Here is a 22,394-nt window from a genome sequence, read left to right on the forward strand (position 1 = left end):
ATTAGCATCTCAGAGCTTCATTTGCTTTGTGTTTTCTGACTTATAATGAAAGAATTATCTTTAGAATGAAGCCAGTTAAATCTTCTATGAAAAACTGCAAATCCAATCCCCTGACGTTACCACCAACAGTTCTTCTACTTTTTCCTTAAGATTTCCTTATTCTTCAGTTTTCATTATTTCTTTAAAATCATTCAAATATTCTTTGGAGCTTTGTTTCATTAGTTTAGGATTCCTCTGTTCTGACTCCAAGTGTTACACAAAACAAGCTTACGATTATCTTCTTCCCTCAGGAATGCTAGTTCATTAGCCAATCTAATAAATTCTTGAAATGATCAAGGTTACTATTGAAGTATACTTTGGTAGTCCTGCCCTGAATGAAAGTAACCAATTTGATTTCTTCCCTTCACATTTTGATCATCTCTCTGTGTGTTCTCTTGGGAAAGAGTAGTCTACAAAAACACAAAACTTACCTCAACACACATTGCATTGTGAACGTTTAAGAGAACCATTGTTACCCAGGCAGGATGCTGTGCTGAATGAAGCCTCCTCCTTAAGACAGCAGTAAGCACTGAGGGCGAGGCCAACCAAAGCTTTCCCAGAGGCTCCCACAAAAGCACAAAGAAAACCTAGACTTTGTGTCTTTGCCCAGGGGCAAACTTGGCACAATCTAGTAGGCGCTGAGACCAGGGTCTAGAAGAGTTAACATTTCACTTCCTGGCATCTTGGATATTTCCCTGCTGAGACTGGACTTAGGAATCCCAAGCCTGTTGAACACTTGGTATCTGCCACCCTCGAGGAGATATCCTGCTCACCTGGTACAACACTGCTTGACTGGCCTGCCGCTGACTTCACCCCTGTATATAATAACTTCCTGTAGGCCTTGTCCTATTTCTCCATCTTGCAAACCATATACAAGATGCTGTAATGCTTAATGAACTTGGATGGCATATCACAGTTTGTGCAGACCTCCTGGCCCCAGTTTTCCCGTTCTCATTACTTTCTTTTTTTTTTTTTTAATTTATTTTCTAAATTCAAAAAACACTAACGATTCTGAGGTTTAAGTAATAAAATGACTTTTATCTATTCTCAAATTAATCTCATTGGTACAAATCTTTCTTAGTGCCAGGTGGCCAGAAATTAAATACACTTTATCATTACTTTAATAGTGACCTAAGAATTCACTGGTATTGAGCAATATAGTCAATGTGAGAGTGACCAAATTTCATACTAAAGATATCATCCAAAACAGTATGATATTTCAGTGTAAACTGGCCATAACACCATATACCTATATATACCTATACATACATATAAAACTTTACTATAGTGTTCCTGTCCAGGAATGGCAATAGTTAGAACACTTTATCTTTAGTTTGTATCTAAAGTTTATGTTTAGTTTCTATAGTCATAATCTCATCTGAATAAAAAAAACAAGAACACTTTCTCTCTCTCTCTCTCTCCCTCCCTCTCTCTCTCTCTCTCTCTCTCTCTCTCTCTCTCTCTGTGTGTGTGTGTGTGTGTGTGTGTGTGTGTGTGTGTGTGTATCAGGGGCAGAGGGAGACAGAGAGAGAGGGAGAGAGAAGGGGCATTTCTTTCCTTTTTGTGAATGTGACACCATCATAATACATTTGGGTCAATTAAGCAAACCTTCAAGATTGGTCCATATGTATCAAATACTTTTTGAGTGCCAAAGATTATAATTTTCTGTGTTTCTACAAGGAACCCTTGCAACAAAACTAAAAGGTAAGCATTCTCCCAAATTCAAGTAGTTATGGGACATGGGAAAGGGATGACTTGCTCCAAGTTGGCAATATGGAAAGCTGACATTCCAATCCAGAACCCACAGGTTCCTGCCCCACAATCTTCACCTTCACCCTACAAGAACTCCTAAAAGGAGAGACAATCATTGGTTAGAGGTGCATGATCTAGCAGGCCATATGTGAGTCCCTAAAGACACAATTTAATGATTTACCTTAAATGAGGTGTGTTGAAATGACAATGAGTTCTCAACAGGTGGACCCCATCTTTTACACATTAGAGAAAGAAGGTTAATTGCTAAATTTTGAGAAAAGTCGGCAGTCAATTCCTTGGACAGATCTTTTCAATAAAGTCTTGCTGAGAGCTACATTCTCAAATAAGTCCATAAGACCAAGCAACAGTGTGTGGCAGTTTTTAAACCTTTTCAGTTCTTAAGGCACTAAACAAGCAGATGTTTGAGAATCCTGGGCCTTATAAATCCTGCTGCACTGTCAACAAATTAGGAAGCATCTTCGCTGCCTGCTGCTAACACAGCAATCTCTTACATTTAAAATTCTGATACTTTCTCCTAGATAAAAGAGAATTGGAATACATTCACACGAAAGGCAATAAAACAAATCAAGAAGTCTTTGTTTGAAATAGTAAAGCTTCTAGTACAAGTTAAGTGTATAGTATTGGCCTAGAGGATCAAATGTTTTTAAAATAGTTTAAATTAAAAAAAAATCACTCTCCATTCCTTTCTTGTATCATTTCACTAAGTGGAGTTTCCAGAATTCTCTACCCAAACCTTTGGGTAGAAACCTTTGGAGACACTAATTTCTTTTTCTTAATGTCTAAGGTCTGTCTCCAGAAAGAGGGGCATTGTTGGATACCCAATGTTTGTTGGCCAGTCTCTCTCGCCTAATGTGTGAACTCCAGATTCGGTAAGATTTGATTTCTGAAAAATAAGGTGAAAAACACTTGAAAAAGGCACCCAACAGGAGTCTCTTGAATCTACTACGTATAGACATATTCCTGTGCACGTGCATGGGCACAGACTTACATATGCAAAAAGAAAGAAGAAAAATATCCAGTTCCTGACTGCAAAAGACAGTGGGAACAAGATGAGGAACCTAAGAGGGAAAGCTGGAACAATCCCAGGACCAGGTGTTTTCTGATGGACAGGTGAGGAAATACCCACTGATCCCAAATACAAATAGATATCTTGCTTCTATGTCAAACCAATCCAGCTCTAAAGAGAACACTAGAAGGAACACTTGAGCCCAAAGAGAAGATTAAGTACACCTAAGATGACACGAGGAATAATACTCACAGAACATCTACCCCCCTAAAAAACTTTAAACCAAGCAAACAAATGCCAATAACTACATCACAACAATAAAGTAACAGGAACCAGTAAGGCTTGCTCATTAATAACTCTACCTGTTGATGTGTCCCATTCCCCAATAAAAAGACACAGACTATCAGACTGAATTAGAAAACAGGAACCATCTTTTTGCTTCCTCCAAGAACAGTATATCATCATCACAGAGATGCATCACCTTTATGGTAAAAGGAAGGAAAAAGGGATCCAAAGCAAAGGGACCCAAGAAGGAAGCAGGAGCAGCTATTTTACTATCTGACAAAACAGACTTCAACCCAAAAATAATTAGAAAATATATGGAAAGACATTACATCCTCAATAAAGGAAATATTACTTTTATGCACAAAACACACATGTTCCTAAGTTCATAAAACAAATAATACTACAGCTAAAATTTCATATTGAATCTGACACAGTAATAGTAGGTGACATCCATTCACAACTTTCACCAATAAAAATGGTAGATAATACAAAAACTAATGAAATCTAAGTAACTCACTACTGAAAGCAAGGAGAAAATTAAAACACAAAACAAACAAAAAGAAACCTCTTAGGAGCAAATGAAAACACAATATTATAAAATCTCTGAGTCACAGTGAAGGTGGTTCATAGGAAAGGTTATAGTTTGAAGTACCTTAAAAGCAAACAAACAAAACAAAAAAAAAAAAACAAACAAAAGAAAAACAACAAGAAAAACAAAGTCAAAAAAAGGAAAAGAAACAACTGGAGAGATCCCATATGAATGACAATGATACACTTGAAATGAAGAAGAAAGAAAAAGGAAGAGGAGGGGGAAAAGGAGGAGGAGGAAGAAGAAGAACAACAACAATATGAAAAAGAGAAAGAAAGAAAAAAAGAAAGAAAGAAAGAAAGAAAGAAAAGAAAGAAAAAAGAAAAGAAAAGAAAAAGAGAAGAACAGGAAGAAACAACACGCAAAGGGAGTCAAACAAAAGACATAATCTAGCTCAAAGCTCACACTGAAACAGAAAAACAACACAAAACAACCCTGGCCTAAAATCAATGAAACAAAACAAAACAAAACAAAACAGTTCATTGTAAGGTTTGTTGTGTGAGTTTTCTTCCATTGTTCCTTGTCATCTTCCATTTTTCTTCTCTAGACAGTGAACACAAATACTGTATTACCTGACACGTATTTTTGTGCAGAGTGAGATGAAGGTTGGTTTGAATAATTCGTGTTGCTCAATAATTAAGAAACAACAACAACAACAAAAAAAGATTCTATGTACATTTGCTCAGAAAGGAAAACATGAGTGACTGACAAGGGACAGCCTATGACGCTCCCTTTTATCTTTGCAAAGATAGAGAAAAACATTATCACGATTTTATAGCTGGAAAAGAGAAATTCAAAGACATCGAAAATAGAGTCCCAGGAAAAGCTATGTAATACGAGAAGCACAATAGACCTGTGCTTCCTTGTGCTTGTACTGGGTACTGGACATTGAATGCAGGGTCTTATGTAGTCTACACAAGTACAACTACCACCAAGTAACATCCCCAGGCCAACAATGGTGAAATTTAAATATAATTTACATAACTAAAAACTCATCATTTCACATCTCTGAGGGGAAAAAATGTTCCAAAATAGAAACATACAAAAAAAAATCTTCTAGGTTAATTAAACGTTTACAGATTTCATTTTGCTCCCAATCAAAATGTTATATTTCAAAAATTCATTATAGTTCTCATCCACCATCTGTTTTATGATAAAATATCTGTGAATAAAATTTTGTGAATTGATTATTTTTAGATGTGAAGTACATACTAGTTCTTTGAAGTGACATTTTGGAAAGAAGCTTGGTTTCAAAAATGGCAGAAAAGTTCAGACACGTTATCACGTGAAGCTACCAAGTAATTATAAATGTCTGGCTTTCAAACTTTTAAATGACCTACATTTCTTCATCGAAGAGGTGACTACTGTCATTTTAAAACAATGGATTTAATACAGTATCCAGTTTTATAAACACAAATTTTAGTAAATTTGTTAAGTGGCCATAGACAGTCTGTGAATGAGTCAGACCCTCACAGGAGAAAACTGAATGGCCTCTCTATATAACAATTATACTAATAACATCTGATCTCACTGGGGAAGGATAAGTCAGAAACATATTCCGATGAATAATCTCAGGATAATCATCACTTGGGCAGATGGATAAAAAATAATGAAGAAAGTCAGTTGAAGAGTGCTTGTGTTCCCAAAGTGAAAAGCATAGAAGAGATAGAGAAGTTTCTTTATATGATTCAAGACACAGGCAGATACTTTGTAATAGCATTTTAACATGTGCATTTGGGGAACGTACCAGGGTACAAATATTATACATCTTTTTTTATCTGAGAAACCATTTTCAATGTCTTTGTCTTCAAAATGAAAAGTTAAAAGTTATCTCATAGGGTAATTTGAGTACAACATGTGACTTATGTGAACCATACAGTGTTATGCCTACCCTATGGAAATTGCCCAGTAAATAATATCTTGAGTAATTAAATGTATTGTTGTGCCCTTTCCCAACCCTAGGGCAGGGTAAATGGACCTTAAGTATTTGCCACAGGTGGACCTTAACAACCCAGGTAGAGTCAATTTCCTACAGGAGTAGACCAGCTGATGAGTTGGATTTCAACTCAATCCAGCTGAAAAAAAGGATGGGGGTCTGTGGGCTTTCCTTATGAAACACAGTGCCGACTATTATACTTTGAGCCCTTGATCAGAAGCCTTTGTTTGGGCTTCATCCATCTCCCACACCTTTCCACTTCCAGCCCCCCTTTCAAGTAACCCAGTTCATCCTTGGCTGGAGGACAGCTTCATATTGTTACTATTATAATTTGGAGCCATTTTCATCCTCTTGACATCAGAATACTCTATAAGCCTAAAATTTATATAAGTCTACTATTACATCTGACTACACCAAGACTTCAGGTAATTATCTTTGCAAGTAGTTTTCCAAAAATCTAACTAGAATGGACAGTGAGAACATATGCTCTTATTTGAAATTGTCAGCTAGTACTTTACAAATATTGTAATTATATACCACAAAAATAATAGTCTCATATAGTGTACATAAATATACTCCTGACAAGTATGTATGAGTTTTATTATTGTATCAATAACACTATCTGCACTTACATCAACTGAAATGATCACATCATAAAGTTTTGTAGTCCAGGTAAGGTTTTGCAGCCATGTATGTGGCACACTGTTGACTGAAATGACATACGTTGTATATGATGACATCATGTACAAATACATAATCTAAAGAAAATGGCATAAGATATATTCTGTACTTTGTGGGATGAAAATGCTTATGTGTGCTAAGATGGACAGTATTGTCAAGACAATAACAACCACCCAGCAGAGATGTAACAGGATTTTTGTGTGGCCTTTCACTATCTCCACATTCAGTTACTGCTTGCAGCCACTACCTGTGTGTACGCTAAAGGTCTGGCTTGGAAGACTTACCTATGGACCAGTAGAGGAAATAGAGGATCAACAGACAGCAACTTTAGTGGTTGAGAAACCCACTCCAGTTACTGAAATGGGAGGACACAGCAGCATTAAGCTAGTCTATCTTTGTGGCTCTATAGATATGATTCTAGATGATTCTGGGCAGTAACCTAAGACTCTAGCCCAGATGAGAGAGAACTACAGAGCTGACACTGGGGAAAAGAAGGATTAGATGAATATGTGCTGGTCCCGTTCGCTAACTGTGCCCTGATAATTCCTCCTACCTTATATACAGTTAAGAAAAAATGGTAATAAGAAATCTTAAATGAGTAATTTTAGCATTGAAATTGAGTGCAATGTACATAACGACAGGGAACTAGAAAAGAGAACAAATAGACACTGAAAAGCATAAAATTAGGAATGATTGTGATGGACACATCTGCTCCAAATTTTGTATTAAAAACAAATGTAAAAAAAACTCTTTTTTAAAAAAAGTGTCAGTTCAGAAAAATAACTTCATAACATGTCTACAGTCCTTGTATTTTCTCATAAAAAGTAAAGCATATAATCTAAAATAGCTTAGAAATGATTACTGCAAAAGTGACTTGTGACATCAACTCAAGGAACACGTTTTCTTGCTTAAGGAAATGTATATGGCTTTGTTGGAAGAGTAACATTGTATACATTTATGAATTGATTATTCCCTAGCAAAGGAGCTGGGCAATGTCCCTCAGAATGGAGAATGTGAATGGACATGGAAACAGACTGAGAATAAAACACCAGAATTCAAAGCAAAACAGAAGTCAACTTAGCGCATGCTTATAGACTTATTAAATCACAGGCTTATGAACTTCTTAAAGTGTTACACTTTAGACCACAGTCCTGCAGATTCCCAGAACCTCTTGATGAGATGGATACATGCTGATTTTCTCTTTGCCACTGATTCACTTTGAAACAATCTTGCAAAGCCAAAGTAAAAGCAACACACTAGCCCTTTCCTTCCTCCTTGTGCCTTGGTGAGTTTGGGTTCTTAGACATTTCCGTGATGAGTTTCAAAGACAACGGAAATACTGGTGAGCAGCCACACACCCGCCAAGCATGTCAAACTGTCAAACTGATTGGATTTATGGGTACCCGATGAAATGGGAGGGTTTTCAGTGTTTTATTGAAGAGGGAAGACCTCCCTGAATGTGGGTATCACAGTCTCATGTAACAGTATCCCAGATGAAATACAAAGAAGAAAAGAAGGCCTGCATGGTGCTCACTTTTCTCTCTCTCTGCCCTGGTCTGGGGTCACATGTAGCCTCATAATCCCACCTCTTCCTTTCCTGCCATGACTTGGGTCACACTCAAATTAACCCTTTGAAACTATAGGCCTCAAATGAGTTCTTTCTTCTACAAGTTGTCTTGGCCATGCTGTCTTATCACAGAAAGGAAAATGTAACTAAGCTACATCCCTTCAAAAAAGGCTTTGCAGGGAGAGAACAGCATTCTACCCATAATGTTGAACACGTTCACAAACATAGAGTGTGAATGTTTCTACCAAAAAAAATTTTTAAATTCAGAAGAGAATAATATCAGAAGTCTAGTGACACTATGTGCTTCCATTCTCACCTTGGAGCAGGGAACAAAGAAACCAACCAAACTCATAATGAAGCTTTCAGAAAAGTGTCTATAGAGCCTACGGATCTCTATCACATTTCCACCCATGATGGACTACAGTGCTGGCTCCCACAAGTGAGCCATCAACGCAGTGGTGTAATTAGGGGTAGGTCCACAAGGGGCGCCATACATGCTAGGGAAGAGAGGAAGCCTCTATACAGCCTCCCTGCCTCGCTCTAAATGCTCTTGCATTCCAACAGAGATGTTGGAATCCATTTCCCCGTAATGGTACTATTTGCTTAGCCGTGAAATCTTCCTACAGATGAAAAGTACCCAAAATACAACGTTAAACAGATGGCAGAGAAATACACTATGTTTCGGAACAGAAAGTTAAACCTTACACATGATCCCATCGAGGACAATTTATTGTATTATACATTATTTTATAGTAAATATATTCATGATAGATATATAATAGTAATCAAGTGACTATAAAAATGTTTTAAAAGATATGTCTCACACTATTTGACCACTTTCAGCCATAAATTACTAAATATTCTTCCATATGCAGTTGCTTCTGGAGGAGTCATTGTTAAAAGCATTATGCATTAGCAAACAATTTGGAAGTTATTGAAACATTTACTTTAGTAACATACAGTTCTGTATCATTGGGAGGAAAAATGAAAAAGAAAACCAAAACTGGTGATTTGATATCTTCTGATTCCCAACAATTTCACTGCAGCAAAGCCTCGCTTTGTGTAAAATTATACAAATTTTCCATTCGGGACAAGTATTAATTTTGTAGGAAGAGTTTCAAGCATAAATCAGGCTATTCTGGATACCCTCTGAACAACTTAAATCTTAATTCAGGCCCCTTACAAATGCTTCCCCGCATCTAAGTGTCCCGATTCCCTGGCGAGCTTTCTTTTCTTTTCTTTTCTTTTTTTTTTCTTATGAAGGAAAACTTTTATTGGAGTGGTTTACAGTTTAGAGTATTAGTCCATTATCATGGTGGAGAGCGTGAGGCACCAGGCAGACCTGGAACTGGAGAAGGAGCTGAGCTTTCTGCATCTTGATCCACAGGCAGCAGGAAGAGACTGAGGCTCACTGCCTCCGACAGGGCCACACCTACTCCAACAAGCTACACCTACTCCAACAAGGCCACACCTACTCCAACAAGCCACACTCTCTGTTAGTGTCACTCCCTATGGGCCTGTGGGGACCGTTTTTTTCTATTTTTTTAATTTCAATATTTTTTTCTTTTTTAATATTTTTATTTTCTATATTCTTTGTTTACATTCCAAATGATTTCCCCTTTCCTGGATCCCCCCTCCTCATATGTCCCATAAACCTTCTTCTCTTTCATAGGGAGCAAAGAAGACTTGCCCAACGGCAATGCGAAGTAGAGGAAGCCCTGGGAGCCCAGAGCACGTACCTGATGCTGCTCATGCTGCCTGTCTCCGAGCCAAGCTTGCATCGCTCCAGCTGGCTGGCCACGATTTGACGTTCAGCCTCCAGCTCTCGGGTCAGCCTTTCAAACTGTAATTCCTGAAAGAAACACACCAAAAGGATGAACGGTAGCATCTATACGGAACACAAGTCTAGAACCCAGATGATGGGAGGACAGATGAGGAGAGGAGGAGTTTTTCAAGGTGGCAATTTTCAGAAACAGGGTGCCACTGAAGAATTAGGCAGGGGCTTGAAAAGTCGACAGATGTGCAGGGCACTGGTCCCAGGACACTGATGTAAGTTATCCATTATCTGCTTTGTCATCTTTAAGATGGGCTACAATACTCATTTCATAAGCAGGAAGCGAGAATTAGGTGAGATACCCAGTTAAAGTGGTTTTGCTACTTAGCTATCATTTTTATCCTGTTGTTTAACAAGTAAAATTATGAGAGTGTGGTGTTTTTAAAGAAAATGTTAATGGTTATCATTTACAATTTCTTAACTATTTCAAAAATTAAATCATGTGCACTGTTTTACTTTGAGACTAAAAAAAGAAAAAGAAAAAATACTGCAACTTGAAAATAGCAAGGAGGTAGATATTTGGAGAACTTAAAGCTCTCAAAGGTTAGTGGGTTTATCTTTCCAAAATAGTACACTATCTTATTACTGACCTTGAGATATTTGTGGAAGAGGTTTTTATGCCGAAGGTTGTGATGGCTCCTGTAGTGTTGATTAAAAATATACTCTCTGTAAAAGTGGAGCTTGTTTAAATGTTGACATTACTTGGAGGATTAACTTACAAGACACTTTGCAAATGAGAGAGCCCCTCTTCTTATCAGAGTGGTAAAACCGAGGACACATGTGTACCAAGCTTGGGCTTTACACGTTCTGAAAGGCACTGACTATTTCAGGTGAAGGGTGAACATGGAGACGCCTGTTGGATGAGTCTCAGACCTGTAGCCTGGCCTCCTCTAACATTCTATTTCTTTGGAAGTTTCTCCTCACATAAATATACAATATCTCATTTCCAGGATTTAAATAATATTGTTTCTTAAATCTGCCCATGAAACAGGAAGCCAAATCATACTTTTGTATTGAGCACACCTTTAAAACAATGAACTTGAAGACCAGACAGGGTTCTTCCCTACCAGACAGAATTCTACGATTTGTGTTTAAATTGCTGTATTATGGTGACACAGTACAACAATCTATTCCACAGTTCAAAATCAAGTTACACACATCTAGGACACAGAGCCGGATGGTAGCTGCTCTCACCCTGTGGTCTCTTCATGCAATTCTAATGGTCAGGAACAAGGGCAGACTGTTGCAGGTCAGGAGAGATGGGAGACAAGCAGTAGTTAGGACTGACAGAAGACAGTCAGCAGTCTGGAGGGATAGGAACCAGTTAGGTGTCAAAAGTGAGGAAAACCACTTAACACTCAGGACTGTGGGATACAGGATCATGGCCAAGAGTGAAAGAAAGTCAGTATCGGGAGTGGCCACAGATAGTCAGTAGTCAAGAGCAAAAAGAGACCGTCAAAGGTTTGGAGTGGTGGGAAGCAACATCCTGGTTGGGGAAACAGAGGAGACAGTCGACAGTCAGGAGGGATGCGGGACCATGTATATGCGACCAGTGACTGATTTTCATTAGGAATCAGCCTCATGAAAAGATAGTAAGAATTTCCAGCAGTCTGCATCCCTTTCTATAGACACATCATCCTTCTCTCTGAAGAATATCCTGAATATTTCTTACAGTGTACATTCTTTTTAAGAGGGCGAATACATTAAAATTTACAAGGGTTGAATGTCTTCATTTTGCACTCATTTTACCTTTTTGAGAATTTCATACACAAGTACTATACTTACACCACACTTCTTCCACTTTGCACAATAGCATTCATGACCCCTGTCTGTCTGTCTGTCTGTCTCCTGACCTCTTCTTCAATTATTATTGTTAAATACGTATGTATATAAATGACATTAACATTTAATGTTACTTTTGTATGTCTGTTTAGGGATGACCTAAACCACCCTTAGCTTCTGCCCAAAGAATTCAACATCATGCTACAGAAATGATTGCTTATCCATGCTCCCTGGAACTATACTCACAGTCACAAGGAAATGGAAACAACTTAAGTGTCCTACAATATTTAAATGAAAAAGGAAACTGTGGTACATGTGCATGATGAAATGCTATTCAGACGGAAGGAAAATGGTCTCAGTTTTTAAAGTTTTTACCCACACCATCTCTCATTTATATTCTTTCTATCCCGATTTTTATAAAAGTCTGCACTTGCCTTAACTTTACAGGATTATAGATAAGGTATTTTTCTCCCTGCCTCCATGATACTTTTGCCCATCATGGATTATGTGAATCTTGAAAATGCTCCTTGACATAAATTTTATTTAGAATTCACTCTGCTGCTCAGGTTTGTGGACTGTTAGTTTCCATCATACATAAAAAAAAAAAAGTTTAATCATTATCTTTACAAATTTTCTTCACAGCTTGCTTTCCTTCAGTGAGAAAACAATATGTTATTTGGAACTGACCCTCAACTCACAAGTTGCTTCTTTAATTTTTTTGTGTTTAATTTTGTATGTTTTCTGTTGGTATAGTCAAGTCAAATAATTCTTTTCCTGTGCAGCATTCCATATTTCATTAATTCTGTATAGACTATTTTATTCCAGACTCTGATAAATGAAAATCCCAATACTGTTGCTTGGGACATTCAACTAGCCTTCTTGTTAGCATACAGGAATATACTTCTGCTACTATTCTGATATCTGTATCTGTTAGTAGCAGCATCCTGGGTCAGAGGCAGCTGATTGATCTCTCTTGACATGTGGCTCTCAGCTTGGGCTCCTCTGCACACACAGTGACCTTTGGACATGGAAATCTCTTGCATTTTCCTTTTTTGGGTTCTGAACTTCTTCATAATCCTATAAATGTTACCAGTTCTCTTTTGAGTCATCATGAAGTCACTGGAAGGTAATTTAATTCTTTGAACACTACCCTTTAAGATATGCTCAGAAAAACAGAGCCTCTCAGAACTGTATTCAGTATGGCAAGAACAGAGGAAATTTGGAGCCTCTCTGTGGAAGGCTGGCATGTAATCCCATCTTGAATTGAATACTAGGAACCATGTGCCTGGAAATTTCTGTGGCATTTGTATACCCATCTTCCCATCACCATTTCTGTCTTCCTGTATAATAAAGTCATTTCTTCCCTTCCCCCAAGAAAATGGTTCAAAGAGCCTTGCTTAAGGGGGAGGCTACTTCAGCTACAGTGGAACTCCTCAGATGTTGGAACTCTCAGGCTATATGTGCTCTATCTTGGAATAGCCTTATATTGAGATTAACAAGTGAGTTGGAAAGAGTATTAACTAATGGGACATGTAATTGATCATTCAGTGGAGGGTTTCTCTCTCCCTTCACATGGGGTCCCCTGGTGACCTAAATACATCAGCATCTAGAGCATCCACTATCTTCCTAGAATGGGGGAGACCCTGTGGCCCTGGGGGATACTGCAAGCATTGTGGGGAGGGGGAGGGATAGAAAGATGACATGTTGAATCAGCATGGTGTTTAGAGGGAACACAGACCACCCAGACCTGTATAAGCTCCCAGGTTAGTTTTTTCAGAGAATATGTGTTGCCAAAGCAATCAGGAAGACTGATGGTTCTAGTCATCTCTGCAGAACATCCGAGATCAACTGGAATAAAAAAATAAGTATGTAGAGAAGTAGCCAATACTAGCTGTCCACAGCTACACATTGCTGAACTAGTTCAAAGGAGATAAAACATTCCTGAAAGACTGAGGAAATACATGCAGCTTTTTTCTGGACTTGGAGACTAGACTAAACAATAAAAGTAAGAGAGAGTGGGATCTAGAAAAGTGTCTACTAAGACCTTTGCCTTCACTGTTCTAGTGGAAAAGAAATGATGCAAACCAGGTTATTCAATGTAAAATATGGAAACTGGCCAAAGACACTAGGATTTAATGAGAATTTGTACAAGGGTATAATCAGAGGGAATGACCTTCAGGGAAGGACATTTTAAGAAATAAAAACTAGTACTAAGTATCCTTTTTCTCTGATATATAGATATTGCTCGGATTCAAGGAGAACAAACATTTGTGAAGACATTGGTTGTATGACTCCAAGTTTATTAAAATGTATGCAAGCAGACATAAATAGTCTTACTTTTAGAACAGCACATCACAGATTCCTATAACACATTTGGATTGTTAGGAAAATTATCATATAGTTTTATAACTTTGTCCTGAGGAGCCTAGATTAATAATTTATTTCATTTAATTAAATGGAGTTTATTAAATGTTTTTAAATGTCTAAAAGCATATAACGTCTCCTGAGGGGGCTTAGTTAGTCAGTTTGGAAACTGAAATCAGAATACTCCTAGTTCATCTAATTTCCGCAATAAATGTTTTATGAAGCATCATGATGGAGTGTCATCTGGGAAGGACACACGGACTTGAGGGCACTGAAACTTCAGACTGAGTCATGAATCAAATAATAAAACAATCTTGTGATGATTTTACTCATCTGGGGAGACAAAAGGCAGACTAGACATTAGAATGGTGGAGAGAAGACAGAAGAGGATAGCAATGATGTTCATACTACAGTGTGGACTGCTTGCAGGAAATAAATGACATGAGACTCAAACCTCCCACACTGAGGCTTGGCACTAGATGAATGGGGGGCTCCTAAGCATGTTGGAAGACTTGCCATGTGCACTTATGAACTGAGCTATGAATGTTTTCATTGACTTCTTTCTACCGTGAAGAGGAAAAGAATTCCATTCACAGGTCACAGCCCCCCAGAGAAAACCTCATTAGAAGTGTTGAGAAACATCATTATGGGTTCTGATGGAGGCCTGGGGATAAAGTGTAGAAATATCCAAGGATGGCGCACAATACACACACACACACACACACACACACACACTCACACACACACACTCACACACGCACATATATGTACACAATGGGATTGCATCTACCCTTGAAAAAAAGGTAGTTGCAAAATATGTAAACATTTCCCAAAGAAGACTGTTAAAACAAAGCAGACACAAAGTATCACCTTATCCCACTGTTTTACTAAATCTAAACTTGAACTTATAGAAGTTACCTTGAACTGTGTGCCATGACACAGATTTGGGGTACTGATCAAAAAAGACCAATTTTCATTTACCTAGGAGGAACAGGCTTAAGCAATCATTCTAATGTGTACTGTGGCAGCTATAATTAATAATGCCATTATATTCTTGGTAATTGATTAGATTTGCTGGTTCTTATCACAAAATGTAAAAGTATGTGAGGTGTTCCCCTCTATGATTTTCCCATCTTGAAGGGACAGATACTGAATAGGTAATGATTATAAATGAAGTATAGCCACAGAATTTATGTTGTTGGGTCTGTGCGTGACATGATCTCATAATACATTATCTTCACTTTACCCTTCTATTGTAAATGATGAAAATTGTGTAATTCAATTGTCCAATAAATCTTGAAATCCACAGATATCCTGAGATGGCTTAAATTAAATACAACTTCTATCAACTCACATATGGAGATACCACTGTAGGACCCCCAGCAAATGGGTAGATCCACTGTCTATAGTTTTGTTTTGTTTTTAGTGCTCTTCCACGCTTTGTTGAGTTGTCTGTATAATTATTATAAATACAATTCAACACTATTCTAATACTTAAATATATCCCTCAAAGTATAATGTCCTTGAAAATATTCCAGCAAACAGTGTGAGAGAAACCATTGATGGAAGGTATGGAAGAGATCTTCAGCAGAGTTCCTGGCCTGCTCCTAACTTTCACGTCTATGCATGGCTGGGTAGCCAGGCTTCTGCGTCCTCTATCTCCAGTCACAACGTCCTGTGTGGATTTGTATTCTTTACTCCTCCTGATTTCCTCTCTTGACAAAATATCTCCCAAGGCAGAGCGAATGAGGAGCATTCTTATAAGACTTTTTAAGCTCTCTATTTTAGCATGTGCCTGCTTAGAGAATTGTAGGGCTGGGTATGAAAGTAGAGACTTTCTAGGAAGGAAATTATTTCCTCTCAAAGTGTCAAAATGTATTTCATTATCTCTGCTTGTCAGTGTTGCTGTTGAGAATGTGAACACTTGCAAGAGGTATTAACTTGTGGAAAATCTTTTTCTACTTTCTCTCAGGATGTGTACTGAATCTCCTCTGGATGGCTCATGGATAAAACTTTTGGAAGATTTTTCTTAATCTAATAGCTATTTTTAGAAAATCTTACGGAAGCTCAGCAGAATTTTCTGTGAAGTATCCATTTCAGTACAACCATCCTACTGTATATTTAGTACTTTTCCTCCTTATTTTAGAATTTTTCTTTTAAACGGTGTTTTTATTAAATTCATTGTTTCCTTGTTATTCACATACTGAAATCTCTACTTGTCCTCAAGCTGCCATTTTTAACCTTTTTCTCCAACTCTTTTTGCTGCATTATCTCCTGCTTCCCTGTTTTCAATATTCCTTCCCTTAATCTTAGTTTGCTGCTATTCTTTGGTTTATAATTTCTAAGAGATAAATATGTTATGAAGGTCCCCTTCATCGTTATCTGGTATTTATGAAATTATTTTTCCTTTCCATTATTTCAGTGGTTTTATTCTTTCTAAATTTCATAGTTATTTTCTTTATGTGGTAGACTCTTCCATGACATAGCATCTGTGAAAATATTCTAGTTTGATATCCAGCAGTTCATGTTTATGTACTGAGGATAGAAATGTGACTAGAGTCTGAGTGGGGATGCTGGGTTGTGCTCTGTACAGATAGTTCTAGGTGTGCATAATGAGAACCACATGGCATCCCATATAATGTAAATGCGAATGGTTAGCTGGTCTGCTTCCTCAAACACTGTGCTATTCTCAACCTTTCTTATTGGTTATCTTATTTACATTTCAAATGTTATCCCCTTCCAGTTTGCCCTCAACAAACCCCCTATCGCATCCCCTGCCCCAGCTTCTATGAGGGTGCTACCCCACCCACCTACCCACTCCCACCTTACCACACTATCATTCCCCTACACTGGGGCATCGAGCCTTCACAGGACCAAGGGCTTTTCCTCCCATCGATGCCAGATAAAGCCATCCTCTGCTACACATGCAGCTGGAGCCATGGGTCCCTCTATGTGCACTCTTTGGTTGGTGGTTTAGTCCTTGGGAGCTATGGGGGATCCTCTACCTATACTTCTATCCCCATGCACCTTTGTCGATGAATTCTGTATAATACCTTATGACTTAATATTTCCCCATTCTTTGGAACTCCGTTTTCTTGAGTGTGATGAGTAACTTGCTTCTTTGTCCATCTCCTACATGGCTACCGCCTATTATGAAGTTCTAAGATATTTTTCACATAAGGCCTCTAGGTTTCACTAACTTAGAGAACTCATTGTTTCTTTCCTCACAGGACTAATTAAAGTTATTCTGTCAACTGATGTTTCACAGCATTGGTGAATCACATTTGTTTACCAACCCTATCTACATTTATACATTATATTCTTTTAAAAATGTTTCTTTGCCTTTTGAGCCAAGGAAGGGGGGTGAATACATGTTCAATCCACCTTGTTTATTGAGTTTAATTTCCAAAAAGAAAGTCGAGAATTTAGGAGCTAAGGAGGACACCCAAGAGGAATGGTGAACCTGTGACATCCCAGGACTTTGTACTAACTTTGGAACTCCGTGAGCTAGAACATCCTGATTTGCACAGGTTGGTCCTTATGATCTCATTTAAATCATGATCCCTTCCTCCATCGAGGTGCTTGCCACATTCCTGGTTTAGAACTTTTTTTTTCCTGAAGTCGGATTTGGTCAATTTTCCTCCTGTGTCCTCTATTTCTGGAATTTGGGTTCATACTTCATTTTATTTTGAGCAAATCAGTGGGTGAGAAATAAAGATAGCAGTCAATTTTCGGGCATGTACTCTTTATAGGAGTAATTTTAACAACTCAACCTTTTTGGGGACTAATGCTCTGTCTCTCCATAGCCTTTCTCCTCCTGCTTTGGGCTGCATTTGGTGGTAGATTTGCCTATCTAGTGACATATTCCCAATGTACCTCCTGCTCCAGCCTGGACTCTTTCTCACTCCTATCTGAGAATATCCAATTCTACCCATAACCAAGGCTTTTAATGGATCTCAGAGGCTTGTCCATTTCTTCTGACATCCCGACACACACACACAGATTCACTATTTTCTCCATCTAGCGGCCATTCCATCTCCAGATGAGACCCAGTTCTTACAAGCACCAGTGTTACCACATTCATGTCAGCCTCATGTAAAATAAGAGGATAAAAGATCATTGTTGTCTCTGCCTTCAGGTACTAATAGTTTCAGGATCGCCAACAGTAACACACTTTCAATCAGGGTGCGAAATGGTGGCTAATGAAATTTTGGTCATTATTGCTAAATACAGCATCTTTGGATGCTGACTTACCAAGGAGGAAGCAACAATGCAGGATGGTGATATGTCTATATCAGTATCTCATGAAAATATAATAGTTTGCATCCTGGTGTCTCTTATGTGTACCCACTGAGAGTTTGAGTTCAAAATAATCCTAAACGACCTTCCTTATATAACACCCAATTCCCATTTCACATGAATGAGTTGACTTCATAGCCACCACCTTCTGGCAATGTTAATTCTATCCCGCTGAGATATGTGCAAGGCACGTCTGAAGAGAGGGTGGTGAAGTGACAGGGTGATAATAGGAATCTTACAGCCAAGTGTCCAGCAAATGTGGGGAAAACAAGCCATGATGTCAGGACGGAATGGAACAAATCAATGGCAGCTGTTCAGTTGCGTAGACCTCAGCGGAGAGTCAAAAACTATGGCAAAGAGCTGTCGGCAAAAGTTTACAAAGCTGACAGATAGATGTTTTAAACAACCGCAGTGTCATTCAGGGTCACCTAGCAAGACAGCAGCTGACAGGAATCAGCACTCTGAAGCGACTCTTAGGCACCTTTCCAGAGCAGTTTCAGTGGAAGAAAACAAAGCACCCTCTTCTGACCAAGCCTTTCACTCAGCAGGCTCGAATCGTTTTGCTCTGCACTTTACCTCGGCAAGGGCCTTGTTAGCCATGTAAAGCATGTTAGTAAGTAAATTATGATGCACTTCATTCAACTGAGAGACAGACACCTGGAAATTAGGAAAACCATGTTTCTGAGTAGTTCAAGGTGATGTTAGTTCGATTAGGCTTGATTAGAAGTTTAGAAATATTATTATATAACTGTTAGCTATACCAATTTCTCAAAAAATTACAATTACTAGTAAATATCTTAGACTATAAATTTGTAGATAGCAAAGCCCTGGACTATGTATTTTGAGTTTTTTTTTTTTTTTTTTTTTTTTGGCCAGGTAATGAGTTGGATGTACGCATGTGTCTTTTATACTTATGGCAATGGCATATAAAAGTGACAGGCAGCATTTTAAGGATTTATTCACGTGCACTGGTCATATTACTTCTGATTCCACAGCCTTCCCAAGGCTGTGAACATATGCAGTCTTGGAGGTTATTGGACTCACTTAACTCCATCACTATTTTTTCCCTTGAACTCTATTCATTATTTTGAAGACCATGCTTCAACAAAATAGTTCTTCTCACTTGGTACAGAATGTCCTCAATAGAGGAGTGAGGAGATGGGTCAATAATTAGAAAATTATTATTTTTAGCTCAATGTCTCACATGACTTTACTTTCTCATTCTTAATGTTATATCAACAAAGTAAGCATTTGACTATTTGAGACATCTCCAAAATTCAGAAGCTAAGTGGTCCCACTGACTCAGAACTCTAAGCCTCATCGCATACACTGTTTTTATAGACTGCTGACTCAGAAGTCCTGTAGCCATAACTGAAATATAAATTTCTTTAACTAGGAATACATAAGACTCATCTTTTCATGCTGTCCCCAATCTAGAAATAAAAGGACAGGGTCCCTAGACATAGGACGAATTGTCACTGTGATGTTCAAGTTCACACTGCAATGGAAATAATTCCTTCTAACAACAATCTTTAACATTTGAGAGGGTCACTGTTAGATCTGGGAATATCCTACAAAGGCAATGGAGGGTTGGAAGTGTCCTTCTCCATCACTCTCCAAGTAGTGGGGAAAGCAGCCTTCTGATATTCAGTGGGAGAAAGAGGGAAGGCTGGCTTCAATGAAAATCAAGACACCCATATTCTCAAAAGGACTTTGCATAAGTTCATCGGCCCTCACTGCTCCCAAGCCCACTCTCTCCTCTCTGTGTCTCCTGATCATGGAATCAAGAAGCCTCTGTCTCTCGATTTTATGACAGTAAATCTCATCTCTGTATTGTGTAAATACCACTAGCTCTGTGTAGGTTCATTTCTCATCTTAGCCTGGGAAGAGCTGACCGCCACACTCACACCAATGATACTTTCTTCTATTCACTTAACTATATAGGTTTCTTCTCTCTTTACCTGTCTGTGTCCTGACTGTATAATCTGTACTTAGCTTTACTATTTTCCAATCATCTAATATAGAATATACTCAATTAACAGCGAGCAAACAGATGGCTGATAAGCAAGGAATGCTCCTAGCAATTTTCAGAGTGAAGGCAAACTTCTCTGGCCATGAGAAGACCATTGGAACATGTTCTTCTTCCACTGAGTCTCCTCTCCCAAAGTCCAAGGAATTCTACATTTAGAAATACGATTTTAAGATTGAGAGATACCTTTCCTATGAACTATTATTATCTTACCTCCTTTTTGCATCAAAATTATCCATTCTCCTATGATTTTCCCCTTGTTGACGAAAATAATGTTTCCCGGTAGCTGTTTGAAAGGTGGATATGTCTTATCCTGATTTTCCTCCTTATTGAAAGGACTAGAGTGTCTCAGTGACTTCCATACTATTATGTCTTTTTTTGTGACACCACACTTCCTAGGAGTTCTCTTATTGGATCACTGGGAATGAAAGTTTGCCTGTAAAAGATGTGGTAATTGAGAATTTTTCTTTCTTGCTTAAACTGATATTAATGAAATGTCAAAGATAGTCTACCTTTATAGCACTAGCAAACATGTGTGCAGACTCTTTCATTCTTGCTTGCTGGTAACAAATAGCAAGTTCCAGTAAGTTTTACATAAATTTTTTTATTCAAAAGAAAACTTATATTGTCTTCATTCAAAGCTCTTGCATCTGCTCATCTTATGAACAAATAATGTTAAAAAAAGAAATTGATAGGAAAAGAAACATATGTGCTTTAAGGTTTCTACATGGTATTGAGTGATATAGGCAGGGAAGAAATGGATATAAAATTAAGTCAGGCAGTGATCCTGCTGATGAGCTTACATCTGGTGAGATAGTTGAACTGTATTCAATGTTTACTACCAATGAGTATGTTAAAGGAGAAAGAAGGAAATGAGTATGTTATAGAAAACTTATCAGGGAAGAGGACAGAAAAGGGGAAAATACTCAGAGGCCATGGCAGACATACAAGTGGTCATTTGGGGACAATAACAACTGACCACTGACCCTGAGCAAATGTGGAGGGACACCATGACATTACAGATTGTGAGTGTAAGTCACCACACTGCAACAGGAAATGATGTTGCATGGGTATGTGACAGAAAGTACTTGTCCCATGGAATTGAGTGAAGCAGGGGCCATGCTATCAGCCAAATGAGTCACTTGACAAAGAGGTGACCATTCAACAAGGATCCTGATTTTCCTCCTTATTGAAAGGACTGGAGTGTTTCAGTGACTTCCATACTATAAATAAAATCCCCTCAGTAATAGTTTAGCTCCCTTTGTTTTACTGACAAATACTTAATGAGCATGACTATTTGGGGAAATCTCGGGATGCATAGTATAAACGAACGTGGCCTGTGGGTGAAGCTACAGTTTTGTCTTAATTGCCTATTCCTACACATCATTGCCAGCTGCCATGATTTTTCATAATTAAGTACACAGTGAAATCCTTCATGGGCTTAGATCATAGAACTGTTGGTCATTTTAGCCACAGCAACAGCCTCTTCTGGTTCATTGTTGTTCCTGACAATACTTCATCATTTGGGACACACAAGGTTTAGAACTTCTTTTCCCCATTACCCTCTGGTGATTTTGTTCATCTGCCTGCTTTATTTTGTTTTGCTGTGTTTATTTTTTTCATGGAATAAAACTATATTTTGATTCAATCTGTCCACTGAATCTAATTTAATCACAAAGTCTATCTACTGAGCTGTATGCCCTCAGCTCCAAATGCATGCACACATTATATAACTTAACAGCTGCACATAAATCATCACCACATACATTAAGCACATTTCCAGACAAATTTTCATTGCTACTGTGATTCCCGATACTGATGAAAGGGTCTTGGATTGTCCTTAGAGCAAGACCAGATAAACTGAGTCACTACTATAATTATACCTTATGTGATAATGTAAGGGTTTTGTTATTTATGTAATAACAGTTACAGTCTTACTGAATTTCCTTCACTGTGACCCAGTGAAAGACTAATAATGCATAAAGTGCTCAACTAGCGTAAAGAGGGGTGAACGGACAATCAGGAGGTTAGGGAAACAATTTAAGACTATTCAACCAGTTGGTGGTAAAGCATGAAAGCCAAGAGAGACAGCCTAGAGTTCGTCGCCATTCTGGTATAAGGTATTTAATATAAATATACATGTCAAGTCTTGCTTTTCATCTGTGAAATCTATTTCCCCCAGCTTAGGCAACATCAGTCAAAACCTGAAC

At 38.2% G+C, this 22,394-nt stretch overlaps 1 protein-coding gene across 1 annotated transcript in view; it reads right to left on the bottom strand.

The window, feature by feature from the left end:
• Positions 1-22,394, bottom strand: part of Ctnnd2 (catenin delta 2) — an 847,786-nt gene that overhangs the window by 526,900 nt on the left and 298,492 nt on the right. The window contains exon 3 of the mRNA XM_052159968.1: positions 9,616-9,728. Coding sequence (XP_052015928.1) covers positions 9,616-9,728 — 113 coding nt within the window. The remainder of the gene's footprint in view (positions 1-9,615; positions 9,729-22,394) is intronic.

The sequence above is a fragment of the Apodemus sylvaticus genome, chromosome 16, assembly GCF_947179515.1.
Source record: "Apodemus sylvaticus chromosome 16, mApoSyl1.1, whole genome shotgun sequence".
NCBI lineage: Eukaryota > Metazoa > Chordata > Mammalia > Rodentia > Muridae > Apodemus > Apodemus sylvaticus.